At 36.4% G+C, this 17,799-nt stretch overlaps 1 protein-coding gene across 5 annotated transcripts in view; it reads right to left on the bottom strand.

Annotated features, from left to right (window-relative positions):
- The window catches only part of LAMA2 (laminin subunit alpha 2), a 363,498-nt gene that overhangs the window by 80,687 nt on the left and 265,012 nt on the right, over positions 1-17,799 (bottom strand). For all 5 annotated transcript variants that reach the window (XM_027691351.1, XM_027691382.1, XM_027691393.1 and 2 more), the window contains 5 exons: positions 16,227-16,313; positions 15,174-15,367; positions 6,990-7,132; positions 6,361-6,459; positions 389-500 (listed from right to left, as the gene is read on the bottom strand). In XM_027691351.1, coding sequence (XP_027547152.1) covers positions 389-500; positions 6,361-6,459; positions 6,990-7,132; positions 15,174-15,367; positions 16,227-16,313 — 635 coding nt within the window. The remainder of the gene's footprint in view (positions 1-388; positions 501-6,360; positions 6,460-6,989; positions 7,133-15,173; positions 15,368-16,226; positions 16,314-17,799) is intronic.

Below are 17,799 nucleotides of genomic sequence, written 5' to 3' on the forward strand. Positions count from 1 at the left end.
TTAAGATGAAGTGTTAATGTAAAAAGTGCTAAAATTACATCAAACTTCTTTACCAATACATATTTTTGACTGCTTTGAAAATAAACAAAAGCTAAGCCCTGTTAGTTACTTCATCATAATAGCTCTTCAAATAACTGCAAATATCGTGAAGAAACATACTCAGTATTCTGTGTCTTTGTTCATAATTACTAATACCCTAACTGTTTATACAAAATGCATATACAGATTTGAAAAAAAATCTGAAGATAGTTTACTGCATTTTCTTCACTCGACATTTAAAGCACATGACATTTCTCAGTGAATAAAATCTTCCTCATTGTCTCTGACCCTCTTCCACCATCCTCCAGTTTTCCTGAGAAACAATCAGCAATATTTCTTTTTCCAATACCTTCAGCAGCTTGGAGAACGCCTTTGACAAACTGTCCAAGAGATTTCGCTCTGTCATTAGTCCTCTCAGCATCCTGCCTGGTCTGCTCACCATCTGCTGTCACCTTGGTAGCCTGGTGATCCAAATTCAGGAGAAATATAATTAATGAACAGGACAAGGGTGTACTATGTGATATTCCTAATGGTTGACTCTATATACAAAACTTTCCTCAGGCCAGAGGCAATCAATGAATTATTGATCAGATGCATGGGAAATTACATGCTCTGTTCAAGAACACAAATTTTATTACCTTTTCCTTTAAATGGAAATTGAAAGGCTTTTATTTTAGGTTCCTAGAAACCCACATGCGTGCAAAGCACACAAAGGGAGACAGGATGAAATTATCCACTGAATTTGCTTAAAGAAATGTTTGGAACCTTTTAATAGATTCTTCAGGGAATACTTTCCATAGTTCCACAACTTTGTACTTTTCGATTGACAAAGTGCAGCAGGTACCATGACCTCTTTTCTTCTTCCCTGGAGGTGTTCTCAAAGAGACAGTTCATGACAAAAAGCAAGAAGAACTTTAAATCAATACATTAATTAAAACAAGAAAATGGGAGAAAAAAATAGTAGTTTTTTCAGCTCTAATGCTTGAAGGTGCTTGTTTACTTGGGTGTTCAGTAAAATTTTATCTGTGTGTAACTAAATGCTTTATAATTTTATTGCATCACAGCAGCAGCAGGAAGACAGACATCTGCTCCAGACCTGAGAAGAAATGCTGAGGAAAGGAGTCACCTTAAGACATTCAACTTAGCTCTCAAGGTCCCAATTTACAAAATGGACCCACTTTTATTATAAAGAAGCTGACCATTTCAAGCAACAAAGCTTGTGGAACTGTACTGTAAAGCAAGCAGGCAAACAAACAAATAAACAAACAACCCCCCAACCAACCAACAAACAAACACCCCCCCTAATACCCTAGCTTTTTTCTTTGGGGATTGCCTTCCCAAGAATCAACTTGAAGTAGGGCATTATGCTCTCTTCTGTCTCTGTGAAATGGCTAGAAGGTCAATTTTTCAAAATTGAGCTTAGGTTTTCCCTGACTTGAACTGCACAAAATGTTTCTCTGTTATAACAACACCGCCCCTCTCCCCCTTCCCCATTTCAATAATAATCTAAGAGAAATAGTAGCACTTAAACGCATTTATTTTTGCCTGATTAGCTTCTAGATGGAAACCCTCAAGATACATCAGAACATCTGGGTTTCTGAAAGGAAACCCCTGGCATTATCATACCACTTACAATTTTGGGCTACATCAGAGTAGTTACACTGAAAGCAATTTATATGAAAATGGTTCAGGTAAATAGAATATACAAGAAGAGTTAAGAACCCATGCAGACCAGGGAAAGTTTGTTCTATTTCATCCCTACATCAGTAGAAAAACATGTATTTTCACACTTATACAGCTTTAATCATACTATTGATTACTTCCTCTTAGATTTTCAACCCCCTTTTATCTGCCTGGATACTGAACTAAAATACTCTCCCAGTGAGCTGTAAGAGGCAATGGGATAGGAAAAAGGCAAAAATTCAAAACGGTCTTGATGGACCACCGCTCTAACACTGCTTGGCATTCCTGATGATATTTAATTCTTCATTTAACTGAGAATACCTTATTATTTATTGTCAAATCCTCCACAAGCAGCCTTTTATTCTTTGGGTTTTATTTGCTTGGAATATTCACATTGAATTTTATTATATTTTATAACATCTCTAAGTCCTTTGCTACAAATGGCGTTTTATAACTTACATATACCTTTCTTAGGTTTGATTACTTTTTCCACAATCATGTTAATTCAAATTGGCCACTTTAACCTCTCTATTTATGACTGAATAGCACATACTACATTTTTGTGCAAATTAATCTGTCACTGAACAATTTTCATTTCCTTTCAGTGACAGTTCTCCTTAGTACTTAAATCCTATTCAGGTCCACTGAAGGTTTTCTGCATTTTGACATAATTTGCTTTGTTGAAAAATAACCTTTCACTTTGTTATCTAGTCTAGCTTTAACTCCAGAACCAAATTAAATGGCGAAAATCCTTCACACTGCACCTAGCCATTCCATGGTTAATTAAATGTTTTCATCTGTTAATAAGGTCCTATTAATTTTCTATATATTCAATTTACTACAATTCACCATTTCTATATGGTCAGTTTTCAGCATCTTCTAACAGTTTAAACAGGCATGATAAACTCTTTCTGAGGAAGCAATAAGGGTGAGGCAGACTGGACCCACAGAAAGGGTTTGGAATGAATCTTCGACAAGTCTGGACAAATATAAGACTTTTTGGCATAAAGGAGATTCCTCGCATGGTAATACAGTAAAGAAAGTATCTGAGATCAGTGAACACGCTTAGGTGATGTCCACAGCTTATACTTAGTGATGGAAGTTTTATGGAAAGCCTTGTCCCAGTCTGGAGTAAACACTTAGCAACTTAAACTATTAGCAAGTATTAGCAACTATACACACATTCTTGGTTTCGTTTTGTTTCTGTGTTTATTTAATCTGAGGTCTTAAGATATGACAACTCCTCTGGATGGCATCTGGAGGGGTGCCTTATAGGAATTTCTCCAGCTAATGAGCTGCAGACCACATAAAGAGGAGTAAACACAGAACTCACTTTACAGATGGAAGTTCTTGACTCTCCCTCCAAATGCTTCCAGATATGGCAAACTAAGTTGCCTCTGCTACTGCTTCCATAAATATTCAAGTTTGAGAAATTCAGTGGTATGGGAGAAATGTAAAAGTTTACAAAGACAAAAGAAGCATTTCAACCAAGATGAGTGATTCTGATCCCTGCCCTTCATGAGGGCTCTGAAGGTACCTATCAGAAGGGAAGTGGGGGTTTTGATGAAATGCAGTGAACTGAAGTCTTGGGTCTGCCCCTGGTGCTAGGTGTGGGAACGTGCATGCCTACATATGAATGTAATTAGTGCGAAAAAGACACAAGGATCTTCTATATGGCAAAGTAAATGAAGTGAAGAACAATGTGAAAAAAGGAAAAGGAATGCTGCGCTGAAGTAAGAGATCATTGGTTAAAAAGCTACCACAAGGAAGCAAAATCCCCAAAGGTTTTGTAGTGACCAAATATTATTGGTTTATATATTTTATCTTAAAACAGTTTGATTTTTTTTTTCATGGAAACAGTCTCCTCACCAATCCTCATCAATCTTTTTCCTTATCACTACTGGTTTCACTTTGAAAATTTAGTGAGCTTGCAAGTCATATACGGGGAAAAATTTTGGTATCTATGGTTATACTATGTAGTCCAAGTGCTAGCCATGTTCATTAAGAAATGGACTTGAACATACTACATCAGGACTCGCACTTCTTTCTGGAATATTATCCCTATTTACAAACATAGAAAGATAAAGGTAGGCCTGCCACCTGTTGCCAGTCCCCAAATTAAAAAAAAACCCAACAAAACAAACTACTCCAATCCAATTAACAACTCTCTGTAAGGATAGCTGGAAATCATAAGGGTTCTTAGTCATTGCAACCATGGTGATAATGTGGCCACTACAATAACTCCCTTAAGATCACACCTTCGATATATTTTGGCTTCCAAGAGTAGTCTACAGAAGGTCAGAACTTGCAACATTAGTTTAGGTCACCTCTACGGGGGCAATTGGAAAAGCATATTAAAAAGAGCAACTTTACAAGTGGAAAAAAATTATCTTAGCCTAAGACTGAGAAATCTTAATAGAAGAAATATAATCTCACCTGCTTGTAGGGCTAACATAAGTTAAAAATCCAGCTAGACTTAAAACTACCACAGTTATTTCTGGCAGAAAAGTAAAAGATCAAAGAGAAGTGGAAAAGCAAGCTTTCTCACAAAGAAAGTATGTGTAGATAGATACTTGTGTATGCATGTGTGTGTGCGTGTACAGACATACAAATACAGGACTATATATGCAAACACACTACAGATGCTTTCTTACCCAAAACTCATTTCAAAATTGAGTAAAATCCACACAAAGAAAGAGTTTCTCTGAGAATTTTAGATCTGTAAGCCATGTACAACTTAAAGACATGATGCTAAAACTGTATGGAGTTTATGTAATTCTCCGAGGTGAATATTCATCACTACAGTACTCCATGTCTTTCCTATTTGGCACTTTCAACTCACAAAGACGACTTTTGGTAGTCCTTCACACCAATGTATCTTGGACAGCTGTAGTTGTATTGAGGCTGATTCATTTCCTATTTTTTGTCCACTAGGTGGCACAATTTATTTTCTAAGACTGTCTTTAACGACCAAAATAAGGTCTGTGTGAAATAAAACTTTTGTAATAGAGTACATAAGACAACTGTTAAAATCCAGAAGACTAACTATCCTCATAAATAAAATCTAGAAAATTTAACTTAGATATTTAAAACTAAACTCATGTACCTCTTTAGCGTCAGCTTTTCCAGATAAGCTCATTCTTGAATGCTCCATATTGGCACGATAAAGCGTTCTTACCTTATTATGAAGTTTTGTAGAAAATATGTGTGGTGGTTTGAAAAACCTTTTCTCTGGGGCAGTAATGGTTTGCCCCACTGATAATACTAGACCAATCAAAGGTTCATATGCGCCCTGCGGAAATTACATACCCACAGCAACGGAAGAGAAGGTGGTGAAGTTTGTTTTTTTTTTAGTAAGTTGGTAGCCATGATCTGAACCACGAGGAGGCAGGGGGCCAGTGGGCCCCCTCTGGGGGCCAAGAGCCCCCAGCCCCAACTGAGGCTACGAGAGACCCGGTGTAGTGTCAGGGCTGGACCGGGTCCTGTGATCAAGAGGCAGGAGAATTTCCTTACTGTCAGCAGTGGCAGAAAACATTGAAAGCGGCAGCGGAGCAGTCCTGAACAGAAAACAGCAATGGCTGAAAGCCAAAAAGATAGCCAATAACAACAAGATAACATGAAGCCGGCTGAAGGACGCAGAGATGTTCCTGCAGGAGGGAGAGCTGGCAACGAAACAGAGGAAAACTCAACAGAGCTGGTTTGGGGTAAGACTGTGTTACTTTCCCAAAACCCAGACACCTGCTGAGGAGCAGGGGTGGACTTCCAAACCTTTAGGGAGTCCCAAAATGCAGCAGCAGCTAGAGAGAGGGAGAAAAGAGCCGAGAAACCTGAAGTCGTCCTGAGAACTGAACCAGGACAGAGTGCAGAGGAGGTGCCCGTGCCCTCTGCTGCTGCTGCTGTTGCTTCTATCATGCTAGCGAGCTGAGCCAGAGCAAAAGAGCTTTGGTAAGACTGAACTGAAAGCTGCCTTCAATGTTCTACCCCCAAAAGGAGTGAAGACCTACAAGGAAATCCCCCGAAGGCTTGGGCTCGGGGTTGGAATTTCCACAAAGTAAGAACCAAAATCCTGACTGCCATACTTACATCTGCTGCCTCAGGAAAACGAAGGACACTAACCAGTGCCACAAAAAAAACTGAAACGAAGGAACTGTGGCCTGTGCAGTGACAGAAAGACTTTTCTCTTTCCTTCTTGGACTTTTATTGAAGGAAAAGAGGAATTTAATTCAATGTAAATATATATATATATATATATATATATAGGTGTGAGTAAATAAACCTTTGTAAATATTTTTCCCTTCCCCCAATAACAAATGGTTGTGTTTTGTCTGAAAACTCTCCACATGAAGAGAAAAGGATATCAAGTCCATACCATCACTAAACCCTCTCACAGGAGCAGACTGTGGGGGGGGGTCTTGAACTCAAAAATTGGATCCTTGGGAGTTTCAAACCACCACATTATGTCTCAATGTATTGGCCCACAAAAAGAGGTCGTTAGAGGACTTGCTGCCATTTCAAACACTGAGACTGAGAAGCACTTATATTTCATCTATTCATTCATGTTTAATTCATACTCAGAAGATTTATGTCATTATGCAGCCTTAACCAAACCCATAGACCCCAATGTGATCACAGACTTACTCTTGTCAGTAGTTCATCCATTTCTGTCACAAGGGTATCCAGATTTTCTCGTGCTAGCTGAAGAAATCTCTCTGGTGCTCGCTGAGGGGAAAGTAAGTGCTGTTGGGAAAGAGAAGGGAGAGTGAAAAATCCATATTTAACAGATTTTGGTGCTTTCAAATATTGTAGAGAAGAAGCATAAAACATTTCCTTTTCACTACAGTATGCAATCCCTTTTGTCATTGACTCTTGTGTCACATTCATCCAACAGACTTTTCTCAGGAATCTTGACAACTTTACATAGTTTAGTGGGGAACTTGTAAGTATGGTAGGGAACATACAGTATATAAAATACATAACCACTTTATGGACCATCAGCATAAAAACCATTTTATTTGTATAAACATTGCTTTTTCTGTGCTTGCAGTATAATTCCTTGAACATATGTACAGAAATTACTGCTGCAAGATAGATAAATTATTGAAGTAAGTAAAAATAAATAACAGTAATACTTATCAACCAAAGTCTGAAGTAATTAAATCTTGAATTTTTCTTCTTCCTTGAATCTACTCAGGCTGCGTGTTTGAACAGTTTCAAGTACAGTTGTACTGAAGCCCGGTTATTTATGTATGTGAATATTGTGAACATACCTTTAATTCCTGTGTCATGTTCTCAAAACCATGTAACATTTTATATGGAGCAGGCAGTGGACCACTAAGGTTAACACTCAGTATCATCTGGTTTAGCTGATCCAGGTCATTGAGAAGGAGTCCTGTGCATTTATCATCACAAGCTGGGGGAAGAAGAACCACAGCTTATTTCTTCCTGCTAAACGTTTAAGACATATGTTTGAGTTAGAAATTATATGGCACACATAGAATTCTGTGAGAGGTAACATTAATTTCAGATAATTTACTCCAAAAGTGTAGAGTGAGAAAAAATGGAAACAACAACTAGGGAATAGGAAAGGCATTATTGCTTAGGACTTGGTAATGGGAAAGTTTAATATAAAACACAAAATTGAAAGGCTTACCTCACAAAAAAAAAAGGAAATAATTTCTGTTGTCCATATGGACTTGCCAATATAAAATATTAAATTAGACAGGCAATTTGGATGAAGTTTGAGAAAAGTGGACAGACAATTTGGAAAATCTAAGGAGTGCTGTAAGAAACACAGCATGCTTATGGATTTGAATGTAAGAAAAAATGTAAAAAAATCTTCCAATTTACATACTTCATATAACAGCACAGCCAAGCATGCTAAACTTGTAATGCAGACAGTTGAAAGCATACAGGTAAAAATATTGATAGTTTTCTTTTAAAAATTGCTTTTCCCTACCTTTTTTCACTAACCAGCTTATAAGATTTTCATGTATGCTTCCTTTCTTGCAAATATCCTTCAGCAAGAAAAATACTGGTGTGTGCTGCATGTATCAAAAGGAGTTTGCATTTTTCCTCCCCTTGCTTTTGATTAACTATCACAAGAAATTCTCATCCTGTATCATTTATTCTGCAGACAGGAAAATTCTTCATCCTTTAGAACAGGGTTGTGGGAATACCTGTTTCCCTGCATAAAGACTCTGTGCAGAACTGACAAACATAAACATCTCAGGAGATGAAGCAAACTGTGAAACAATGAATTCACTGGTGATGTTAAGAGATGTGGAGGGTTGTACCTAAAATTTTACAACTGTGTAATTATTTATTAAAAAAAAAATAAACAGCTATAAAAAGCCCTCCACTAAGCAGCATGTATGCTTTTGTAGAAAAGAGAAGTAGTTTTCAAAAGAGAATTACTCCCCCCCTCGAAATCTATGCTTCATGTAGATTAAATATTTTCTGTTCTTTGAAGTTTTCACAGTTACCTAAGTACAGTTCTTATTCAGTAGGTTGACTGTTCAATATAGCAAAGAGTCAAGTCAAACACAGAGGGAAAAAAACCCCAAAATGAGTTTAATACACCATGAAACTCCTGTGGTGATTGAAAAGGAGACAAGGTAGATGCTGGCTTAGTGCAATAAGAAGTGGGTACAGAAAGGTAGATACTACTGTTATTTTAAGACTTCCGTTTGCATTTTCATTGCTTCCATCTGCAGACTTCTTCCTCCTATTTCACAGTATTTTGTTACATAAGCTGAATTGCACTAGAACTGCGGTCTATAACTGCGGGCATGATACATTCTGATTTATGCTTCTCCATGGAATTTATCTCCCCATACCCACCCTTCAACTTATTAACATCCCAGTTCTTGTCATCTGTGTGCTTGCCTTTAGAAGTCTGAGAGAATTAAAGGAAAAGCAAGTTTTATAGCCAACAACATTTTAAATAAGAAATATTTGTTCTGTAGCTGATCAAGAAAGTAAGGAAACCTGATAATTATTTTGCAGGATGAAAGAAACCAATCTCGAATCTGAAAAGGGTTGGTCTTCATTGTTTGGGTTTTGCTGTGGGTTTTCTTCTGATACAATGTTTCACTTACAGAACAAGTTAAATCTATTCACCTGGAAAATTTTCTTAGTGGGTGGGAATAAAATGCTAAAAATTTGCTATGTGTTAAAGACAAACTCAATTCACATCAATAAGAAAAAAATTAACAGCTCATGAAGAGAAAAAGTATTCTCAATGAGTAAAAAATCATTAAGTGAGTATTCAGTATAAATTAACACCTCTTGCACAATAATCAGGTTGAAAAGAGGAACTGCATCAAGTGAGACCACAGCTGAGCAGATGAGACAGGACTAAGCTACTCCAATATGCAGTCTGAAATGTACTGTAGCTATGGGAAATACTTTAAGAGCGTGATTATATTTTGCAAGACTAAATACTTCTGTGTCTATCTATAAAGTTGTCAGGATAAATTTGTGTCTAATATTAACAAATGCAGCACTAAATTCAGAACATTATAGCAGTGCAAGCATGTAAGAGGCAAATCATTAAATCAATATTACAATAGTCCAGCAAGCAATTAATGCAAATTACTGCATTTTCCATTTTCACCACACTTTTCCATGCAAAATAACTCCTCTAAGGATTTTGACTTACCTCTTGCGAGAAGCATCTCCAAAGTATGCATGCGAAAGAAATTCTTTTAAGTTTATAGACATTAACCATTTATTCCATCGTACAAAGAGCAGATAATGTACAATAAAGGAAACATGTCTGAGTCACAATGTGTTCCTCCAATTGAGTGATTATATGACACAATTTTGCTTTAATACATTCATTGCTGTTAAGATTCAGAAGACTGTGTTATGACTAGGTAATTTTTGGTCTAAGAGCAACCATGCAATCTCTGATAGGATGTGGTATCCTATGATAGTCAGTGACTCTTCAGTATTAGTTTCCTGTTGCTTCACAACAAAGTGTTGGACTATTGTTAGCTCATTAGTCTGTTAGCTATTACCTCATTTTTCCCATTTTGGCACAAGTCTCATACCAAATAATAAAATAGCCTTCCTGTGCCTCCCAAAATAGAACCCCCATAGCGAGTTTAAAGTTTTAGCTTCCTTACCACTGCTGTTGGTTTCAGGTAGCTTACATGATCAATATGTCTCCAAAATATAGGAAAATTCAGATCCAGATCCGGATTTAAAGCACCTACTCAAGTTTATTTCTGATTTTGCTAATTTAGAAACCCTCATTTGCTGGTTCCGATACATACCACTGGTCCTAATACTCCAGTCCTAGTTGAGTTTAAAGAATGCTTGAGTTGGGTGAAAGGCACTGGTGTGTGGTTCTAAACTCCACAGGAACTCACGTATCACAAAAATGGTGTTACACACAGGACCTTTCTTTTCAGCTCACTCTGTAAAGGCTTGTAAGAAGCTCCTAGCTCCTGCTGAATTAAGCAGTGTGTAGGAGCTAGGAGAGGCTTCTCTTCATGGATTGTTCAAGATCTGCTTCTGACAGAGGCAGCATCTCTGCCTAGTTCTGACTTTGGAGGGGCTGATATCATGGCTGTTTTGAAGTAAAAACCTTGATTCTGCCAGGACCGGTGGCAAGTGTGCTAGACCTGGTATTAAAGGAATCTCATTATATAATTTTCTCCTTTTACCAATATTGAATATTTAAATTCATAAAGATGAAAGTTTTGTGACTGCAGCATGGCTTAAGGTCTTTTTATTTTTCCCCCCATAAGACTGAGTTAAAGAAAAACTCCTATCTGTTTGATCTGCCTGTGTCATGATTGCTTCCTGTTCGGTCACATCAACTGCTTTACATTCAGGCTTTTGCTTGAGGAACGTTTGTGACAGATGCATACATCCACAGAAAGGTTTTGTAGTTTGTGTGGCAACAGAGCTCAAAATATTGAAGACCATTTTTTTGAAGTCTCCATTGTAGTTATGACAGATACCCTGAAAGCATTCAGAAGGTGAGTTCTGACTTGCCATATAAGATATAGAGCCATATAACAATAAAGCCTTGAAGTTCTCACTAGGATTGTTTTGCTCCTTAAATACGGCACAGTAGCGATCACAGTCACTGTTCCAATAACATTGCAATTTAGGTTTTTTCATTTTATGTACTACAAACTCTACAACTGAAGCAGAATGTCAACAGGTATAATAAAAATACATAAGGGAAGTAGTATATCTAAGAAAATGCATGATTGCTACAGGCTTGATTCAAAATCTTAGAGAAGTTTTGGGAAAACTTTTGTCATATTTGACAGTATACAAGGATTCTGGCAGCATTATTAAAATTAGTTTGCAGCCATTGCTATTTTTTTTTAATTGGCAACTGACTGTTTCAAAAGAGAAGGGAAAGTGAGCCTACAAAGTGGATTCCTCGAGTCCAACAAGGAAGCATTCATCAGCAGAGTATTATGAATATCTGCACAGGACAACCTAGATGGTCACTTTACCTGACCAAATAATCCAGCTACTGTACTAATGCCAAAAAAAAAAAGAAAGAAAAAAATTAGAAAAAAATAAAATTTTTAGAAATTAATTTTTAAAAATTACATTTTTTATGATGTGTAGTTGACCAGACTCTTGTATTACTTATTTTAAAAAATCTACTTTTTGCATATAATTTTTCATTCCCTGATGGCATCCTAGAGAAAACAACATTGTTCTGTTCTAAGAATATAATGGGAAGTGAATGCTCTCTGTGCCAAGAACCTGTAATTATCTTACCATTATTATTCATCAGTAAGCAAACTCTTCCCCTTTGTACAGTGGCTTTTGAAAAATATATTCACTTTCTATTTTACCTGTAGCTTTCTAAAATATAATATTATAACACAGCATTGAAAAGTGGATGCACTAAGCAACTGAAAAATGAAACGTTATGATAAAAAACAGTAAGAACCTGGTAAAACAGATTTTCAGCTATATCAGAAATAGATCACTTCAGTGAACATGCATGCTTTCTTGCTTTTTTCCCCCTGTCTTTTCATTGTAAATCTTCACTTAAAAATCTTTAGAATATTTGTGATAAGGGCTATGTTAAAAGATAAATGTTATATTTAAAAACAATGCATTACAATATTTTGGCTAAAATATCTCTCTAATTTGATTTAAATATGCATTATTTGGTTTTCAGGTCATATGGCGTGGTGACCTTTTACAGAATTTGCCAAAAAATTTGTTACAGTTACTCTTTGTTAAATATTCAAAATCAAATTTCACTTTCCTAAATATGAACTATAACATACTAACATTGGGCAGCTTAATCACATTATGTCTTATATTATTTACAACTACACCTTTTCAAACATGGGTTCCTGTATTTACATCTATATTCTTTAAGTTAGACTACTTTACCACCTAACTAGGGGTTCCTCAAATTTCTAACAGGTACAATGCGATTGCAGTAGCTGAAATGGGACCACAAAAGAGCAAAAGTAGATACAGGCATACGGCTCATTTTAAATATTGAAGACAAATGGGATTCTGCTCTTGGCATTAATTTTCTGTACATTAAGAGTACTATTACTATTAAGGTTTCATTACAACTGTAGTCAGAAGGGAATTTACTGGGTATTTTGCAATTGGCTGATATATGAAAGTAAAAATATATTGCATATAGGACCAAATTCTCAGCTGCATTAAATTCAGATTGGAACAGCTCAATGTTCTGAGAGTAAGGAAGGAAAGCTTCAAGGTTCCCCCAAAAGGTGTTTCTAATGGTTCTTTGACAGCACAGTGACTACTAAAGCACATTAAGGGCTGCAGTAATGAATCCCTATCAATAGCTGCAGTTCGAAGCCTGTGACATACTAGGTAGTGCTAACCATGGGCAAATCCCCACTCCTTTGTCTGCCACAGCCCCTGCATCCATCACAGGCTACAAAGGTTATTGATCAGGCTTATTTTCTGCTATGTCAAGGGTATTGCACTGCATTAGCAAAGGTACGTTTGGAGTAATATGGGGGTCAAGGAACCTTTAAACAAAGGGAAAATCATATAATAAGAGCAAATAGGCATAAAGTGTCTAATGAAATATTTAATTGCAGTTTCTGCAATTTATGACAGGGATATTATTGAAATGGTATCAGTAGTAGCAGCTTAGTTCCTGTGACAGGGGAGATTTAAAGCACCTCCCACATGTTCCTATAGGTGGTTCCTATCTTTATGAATAAAGAAAAGAAATTTTCTCATTTGATGCCACATTTCTACCAGTCAAAGGAAATGTCCATATGCGCATGTGATGGACTGTTTTTATGTTGAAAACTGACTACCTAGTTAAAGCAAAAATGCCACTACAGATAGCATAGATACATTTCAACACCTGCACATGAATATGTTGCGGCTAAATCATAGATTACAGAGAATCACATATTTCAAAGCAAAAAGGTGGAAAATTTGATTTACCTGCAAACAGCTTTTCCCATTCACAGCACGGATTTTTAACCTTATTATCCACACAGTAAAATAGTCTGATTAACAAATTGGAAAACCATTAGAAATGATAATTTGAATTTAGGCTGTTTTGTACAATGAAACTCTGTCATCCTGGATATCCGAAAGACTTTTCATAATACTGACAAGGTAAAAGACCAAAACCATACTAAGTCATGCCTGATATTGGAAGCTTTGGCTAATACTGGAAATAATGAAAGAGCTATTCAAGATATTGACAAATGAAGTAATTTTCATTTAGATGCCATTCTGGAAAACACAGTCTTTATTTTAAAATTTTCTAGCTGTAATACTTATGGACTTAACTCACAGTTACAATTCTCCTTGAATTCTCCTTGGCACGTAGGCCACAAAATGGAACCCAAACTGTAGTTATTTTGGCAAAGTGACTACTTACTCTACTTGCATTCCTTTTTGTGTAGTTTAAAATAGAGCTTAAGTTCAGAATTAAGTCCTAAACTACATCACACTGCAGGACATTAAATTTTATTTCCCTTAAGTACACTAAACTTTGAATTAATGAATCAATGCCATATTGTTAATAATATAGAAATAGAAGCATTTATGTCTATATTCCCCGTAATCTATAATCTCTGCCTGGGATTCAGGACTAATGCAAAAGCACTGAACTCAACAGTCACACTTAAAAGCTTAGTTGCTAAGTCCTGATGACTGCCTGAGAGTTGATCACAACCATTAAATTGAGTGAAAAAATGCTCTGCACTGTGTAGCCCTTGACCCTACATGCCTAATGTCTTCCTCTTCCACCACTCAAAGCAGCCATGCATTTCATTCTTCACTGATATGATGCCTTCACACATTTTTAGCACTTCATTGTTTATTTTTCCAATTTGCTTTTGAAATATTTGCAATTTGTTTTTGCTTTACTACTTGATTTTAATATTAGAGAACTGTACACTTCTGGGTATTGAGGTACAAATGGAACAAATTCTTTGAAGAAGCAAAAAGAAAAAAAAAATAGATGGCATCTATTTGCCTTGATGTTACATGTTCCTCACATATACACCTCCCCTTCCATGAAAAAGCTCCAATTAAAGAGAAAACATTTAAACCACTTCATTGTACCTTGCCAATATATTCAAATATGCACAGATTAATAAATATTATATACTGTGGACTTATTGAAACTCTACCTGTATTCTACTTTAAAATGAACAATCATGGCATTGAAGGGGAAAAAAAATCACAAAGTTAGTCCTTCAAAAGCTGGGGAAAATGGAGGAGAGGAAAATGCCTTATTTCAGTCAGGGTTGACCAAGTGTTCTAGAAAGATTTTGCTACCTGTTTTTTTGTATAAGATTTAAATGTACAACATCATGGGATATGAGATTGTAGACTCGAAACAAACACTATTCAATTTCAAGAAAAAAAAATCCAAACAATAATACAAGATAAGACACTTCGTATGTATCAAAATTGAGTGTAGGACAAAGATACCAGTACTGTAAATATAAACTGGTGGTTTAGGCTATTAGTTTTCTATTTTAAACAAAGGAATTCTTTGCTCCTGGACATAGTGCACTGTCATTCCTTACATCTTTTAAATTTCAATGGGTGGTTGTTGAACCAACACAATAAAGTAAACTTTGGTAAAAACTCTGTGTGTGATTCATGGCATAGAGTATTGCAATTGCTGGTTAAACATTTAGGACAACACAAAAAAATCACTAAACAATGGTGACAACCTTTAGCAAAACTTAACAAACCCAAAAAGAAATCCTTCAAAGTTTTGTTGTCAATTAACAATGAGCATATTAAAAAGTATTGGGAGTTTTCCTAACATCTCGAGGCTTGTAAAAAAAATAGACCAGATGCCAAAACAGTAAGAAACCTAGCAACTATTTTCAAAGACACCCACAAAAGTCATTGTTAAACAAGCAGGTTTGGATTTATGAAACATGACAAACACAATCAAATGTTATCCAAAATTACATTAGTATACGTACAAATGCATCTCATGCCATCACGCACGTGCCGATGTTCACAGCCAGCACACTTCCACCCCGTGAATCCAGGCTTGCAAATGCAGTGCCCAGTGACAGCGTCACAGGGGACAGGCAGGGAACCATATGGATCACACTTACATTCCTGGCAGGAGCCTCCTGGAATTTGTGGGTTTCCTGTGTAGCCAGAAGAACATCTAGACATTGGAAATACAAAACAAGATTTGGCCAGCTGAGATGCAGTGCACCACAATGAATACTTGGCAATATTGTAAACAAAATTTATATGGACATTCACGAACCACTGAAAAAAGATCTTTGGTGCTTCATGACTTAGGGATAAATATTGCAAACTGTCCAACAAACTGATAATAACTTCTAACCAGGACATGGAACAGTCTGGGTGGAGTGAGTATGCAAAAGTGATTCCATATCCTTAACAGTTTTCAGTTAAACTTCTATTATACCACAAAAAAAAACTTTCTCCATTATCAATATTTGGCCTATAGACCTCGCCACTTGTATTTGGCATTAGAAGTGAAATCTCCTAGTAGACAATTTTGCTAATTTTGATCATCTCAGTGTTGCTATGGATAGGACAACAAACAGTTGCTGTTTAGGTTATTTATTTGCAATTTGGCATTAATATGTTAATATGTAACTTTCTTTCACATTCAGCGCCCATGAGGACACAACAGTCACTAGAACAAAAGGTATGAGTGACATCAAGATACACTCTTAGCATGGCATTTAATTTTAGATAAATTTTGTATTTTTCGATTTAACTTCAGAGGCCCATAGGAAAAAAACCCTCACAAATCAAAAAGTAAGATTAGGACAGTATTGGTGATGCCAATAGCACTGACTATCAATTTACAGTAAGTGTACATAAAACTTGCCTATTTTGGCTGAGTTTTAAAAACATGTAAAGAGGAAATAACTTACCCCAAGCGTGTATCTAAACATTAGTAAATACATGCTTGTGGTATCAAAATTCATTTACCTCCTTCATGCCTATTCTGCATTTCTTTGTCCCTCTTTTCCCATTCATCCTACCTTTGACAGTATTGGCCTTCATATCCAGGTGGGCATGCAGTACACCGGTAATCACTAGGTCCTTCAGCAACACAAGTAGGGCTAAAACTAAAACAAAAGCAAATAAAGAATTTTTTCCACTCTATTGCATCATTCCACTTTAGTCAGCTGTGCAGAAGGGCCCATGGTAAGCTCCACTCTTAATATAAATGGCAGCATTTTCTTATCTGCTTATAAAAACCTGTAGAAGATCCCTCTTTTCTATTAAGAATTTTGCGAACGCCCTGGACAATTTGGACAAATGCTCTAAGAGCTGTATCAGAGGGGATGGAGTCAGCAACATCCCATGCTGTAGGCTTGTGCAATTGAATGGTGCTGTCGCTCACTGTGATCAAGAAGAGGAAGCACTGGGAAGAATGTGAAATCAAAGATTAAGAAACTCAGCTAACAAACATCTAGCCTTTCCAGTTGGATTTATTTTTAGTTCAAATGAAAGGAGACAAACTAGGAAGCATGTACTCAAAGTTAAGACAAAAAGAGGGAAAAAGGAACAAAAATCATAGCTGTCTGAATCTTCCAAAAAGGCAGTATCAGACAATCTTCTCAAAGAGGTATTGAAGAGAAAAAAATATTCTACAGATTAAAAAAGCCTAAAAGCTATCTCCTTCATGATCAGGGAGGGGTCTTATTCTAATCATAGAAGACACTAGATTATCTTTACTAAGTCACTTTACTGGTCTGTACCTATGGGGATTGTGGAAAGTAGCATTTTGTTGGAATATGTGTATTAAGTGCATGCAAAGGCGGTTAAAACAATAAAAAGGGTAGGTAGGGGAAGAGAAAGAGAACTAAATATTAAGATGGTGCAAAACTGTAAAAGTCTTCCAGCTCTTTGCAGAAGAAGAACCAGAAAAGCACAGAGGTGGCTAGTGGTGAGCCCAGAGCTCCTTCTTGGTACAGTACAGTCAGCATCCTACTCTAACTTGCTTATAATGCATTAAATCAATAGTGCTCGAATAAGTATATAAAATATGCTTTTGCAAAAAATGTAAACAAATCGATCTATTACTCACAGGCTCATTATCCAACACATTTTCAACTCTATAAAAATAGATCCATGTTAGGAAAAAATCATTCTTTCTGTTCTTTCTTTTTTTTTTTTCCCTAGTTCATCATGTTGCAAGCTGACTGCTGATTGTACAGGAGTATAAACACAGTATTTAAAACTTCAGTGGAGTTCTATACAATTTCATAAATAAAAATAATTGCACTATACCTTTCCCAAATACTGTCATGTCAGTCATGACATAGTAAGCTAATGAGATAGCTCATTAGCTATCTGTATTTCATGTAGATTATGATTACTTGGCTACCACAGAATAGCTGCAGGTAGAGTTTTTTCCTTAATAGTATCTTGAAGAGCTTGAACTGACCTGCAAAAGATGCAAATCCAAGGTGTGATACTATTACTTTCCACCTAATACTGTAGTTTTATGGAATGGATCTATCACACTATATCCATCTACAAGTTAGGCATGTAGTCTAATCCAACTGTTCAGGCATCGTATATCAGCACTGGAAAGTGGAGATGCAC

This window comes from Neopelma chrysocephalum, unplaced genomic scaffold (genome assembly GCF_003984885.1).
Source record: "Neopelma chrysocephalum unplaced genomic scaffold, ASM398488v2 Primary Assembly neopelma1_23, whole genome shotgun sequence".
Lineage (NCBI taxonomy): Eukaryota > Metazoa > Chordata > Aves > Passeriformes > Pipridae > Neopelma > Neopelma chrysocephalum.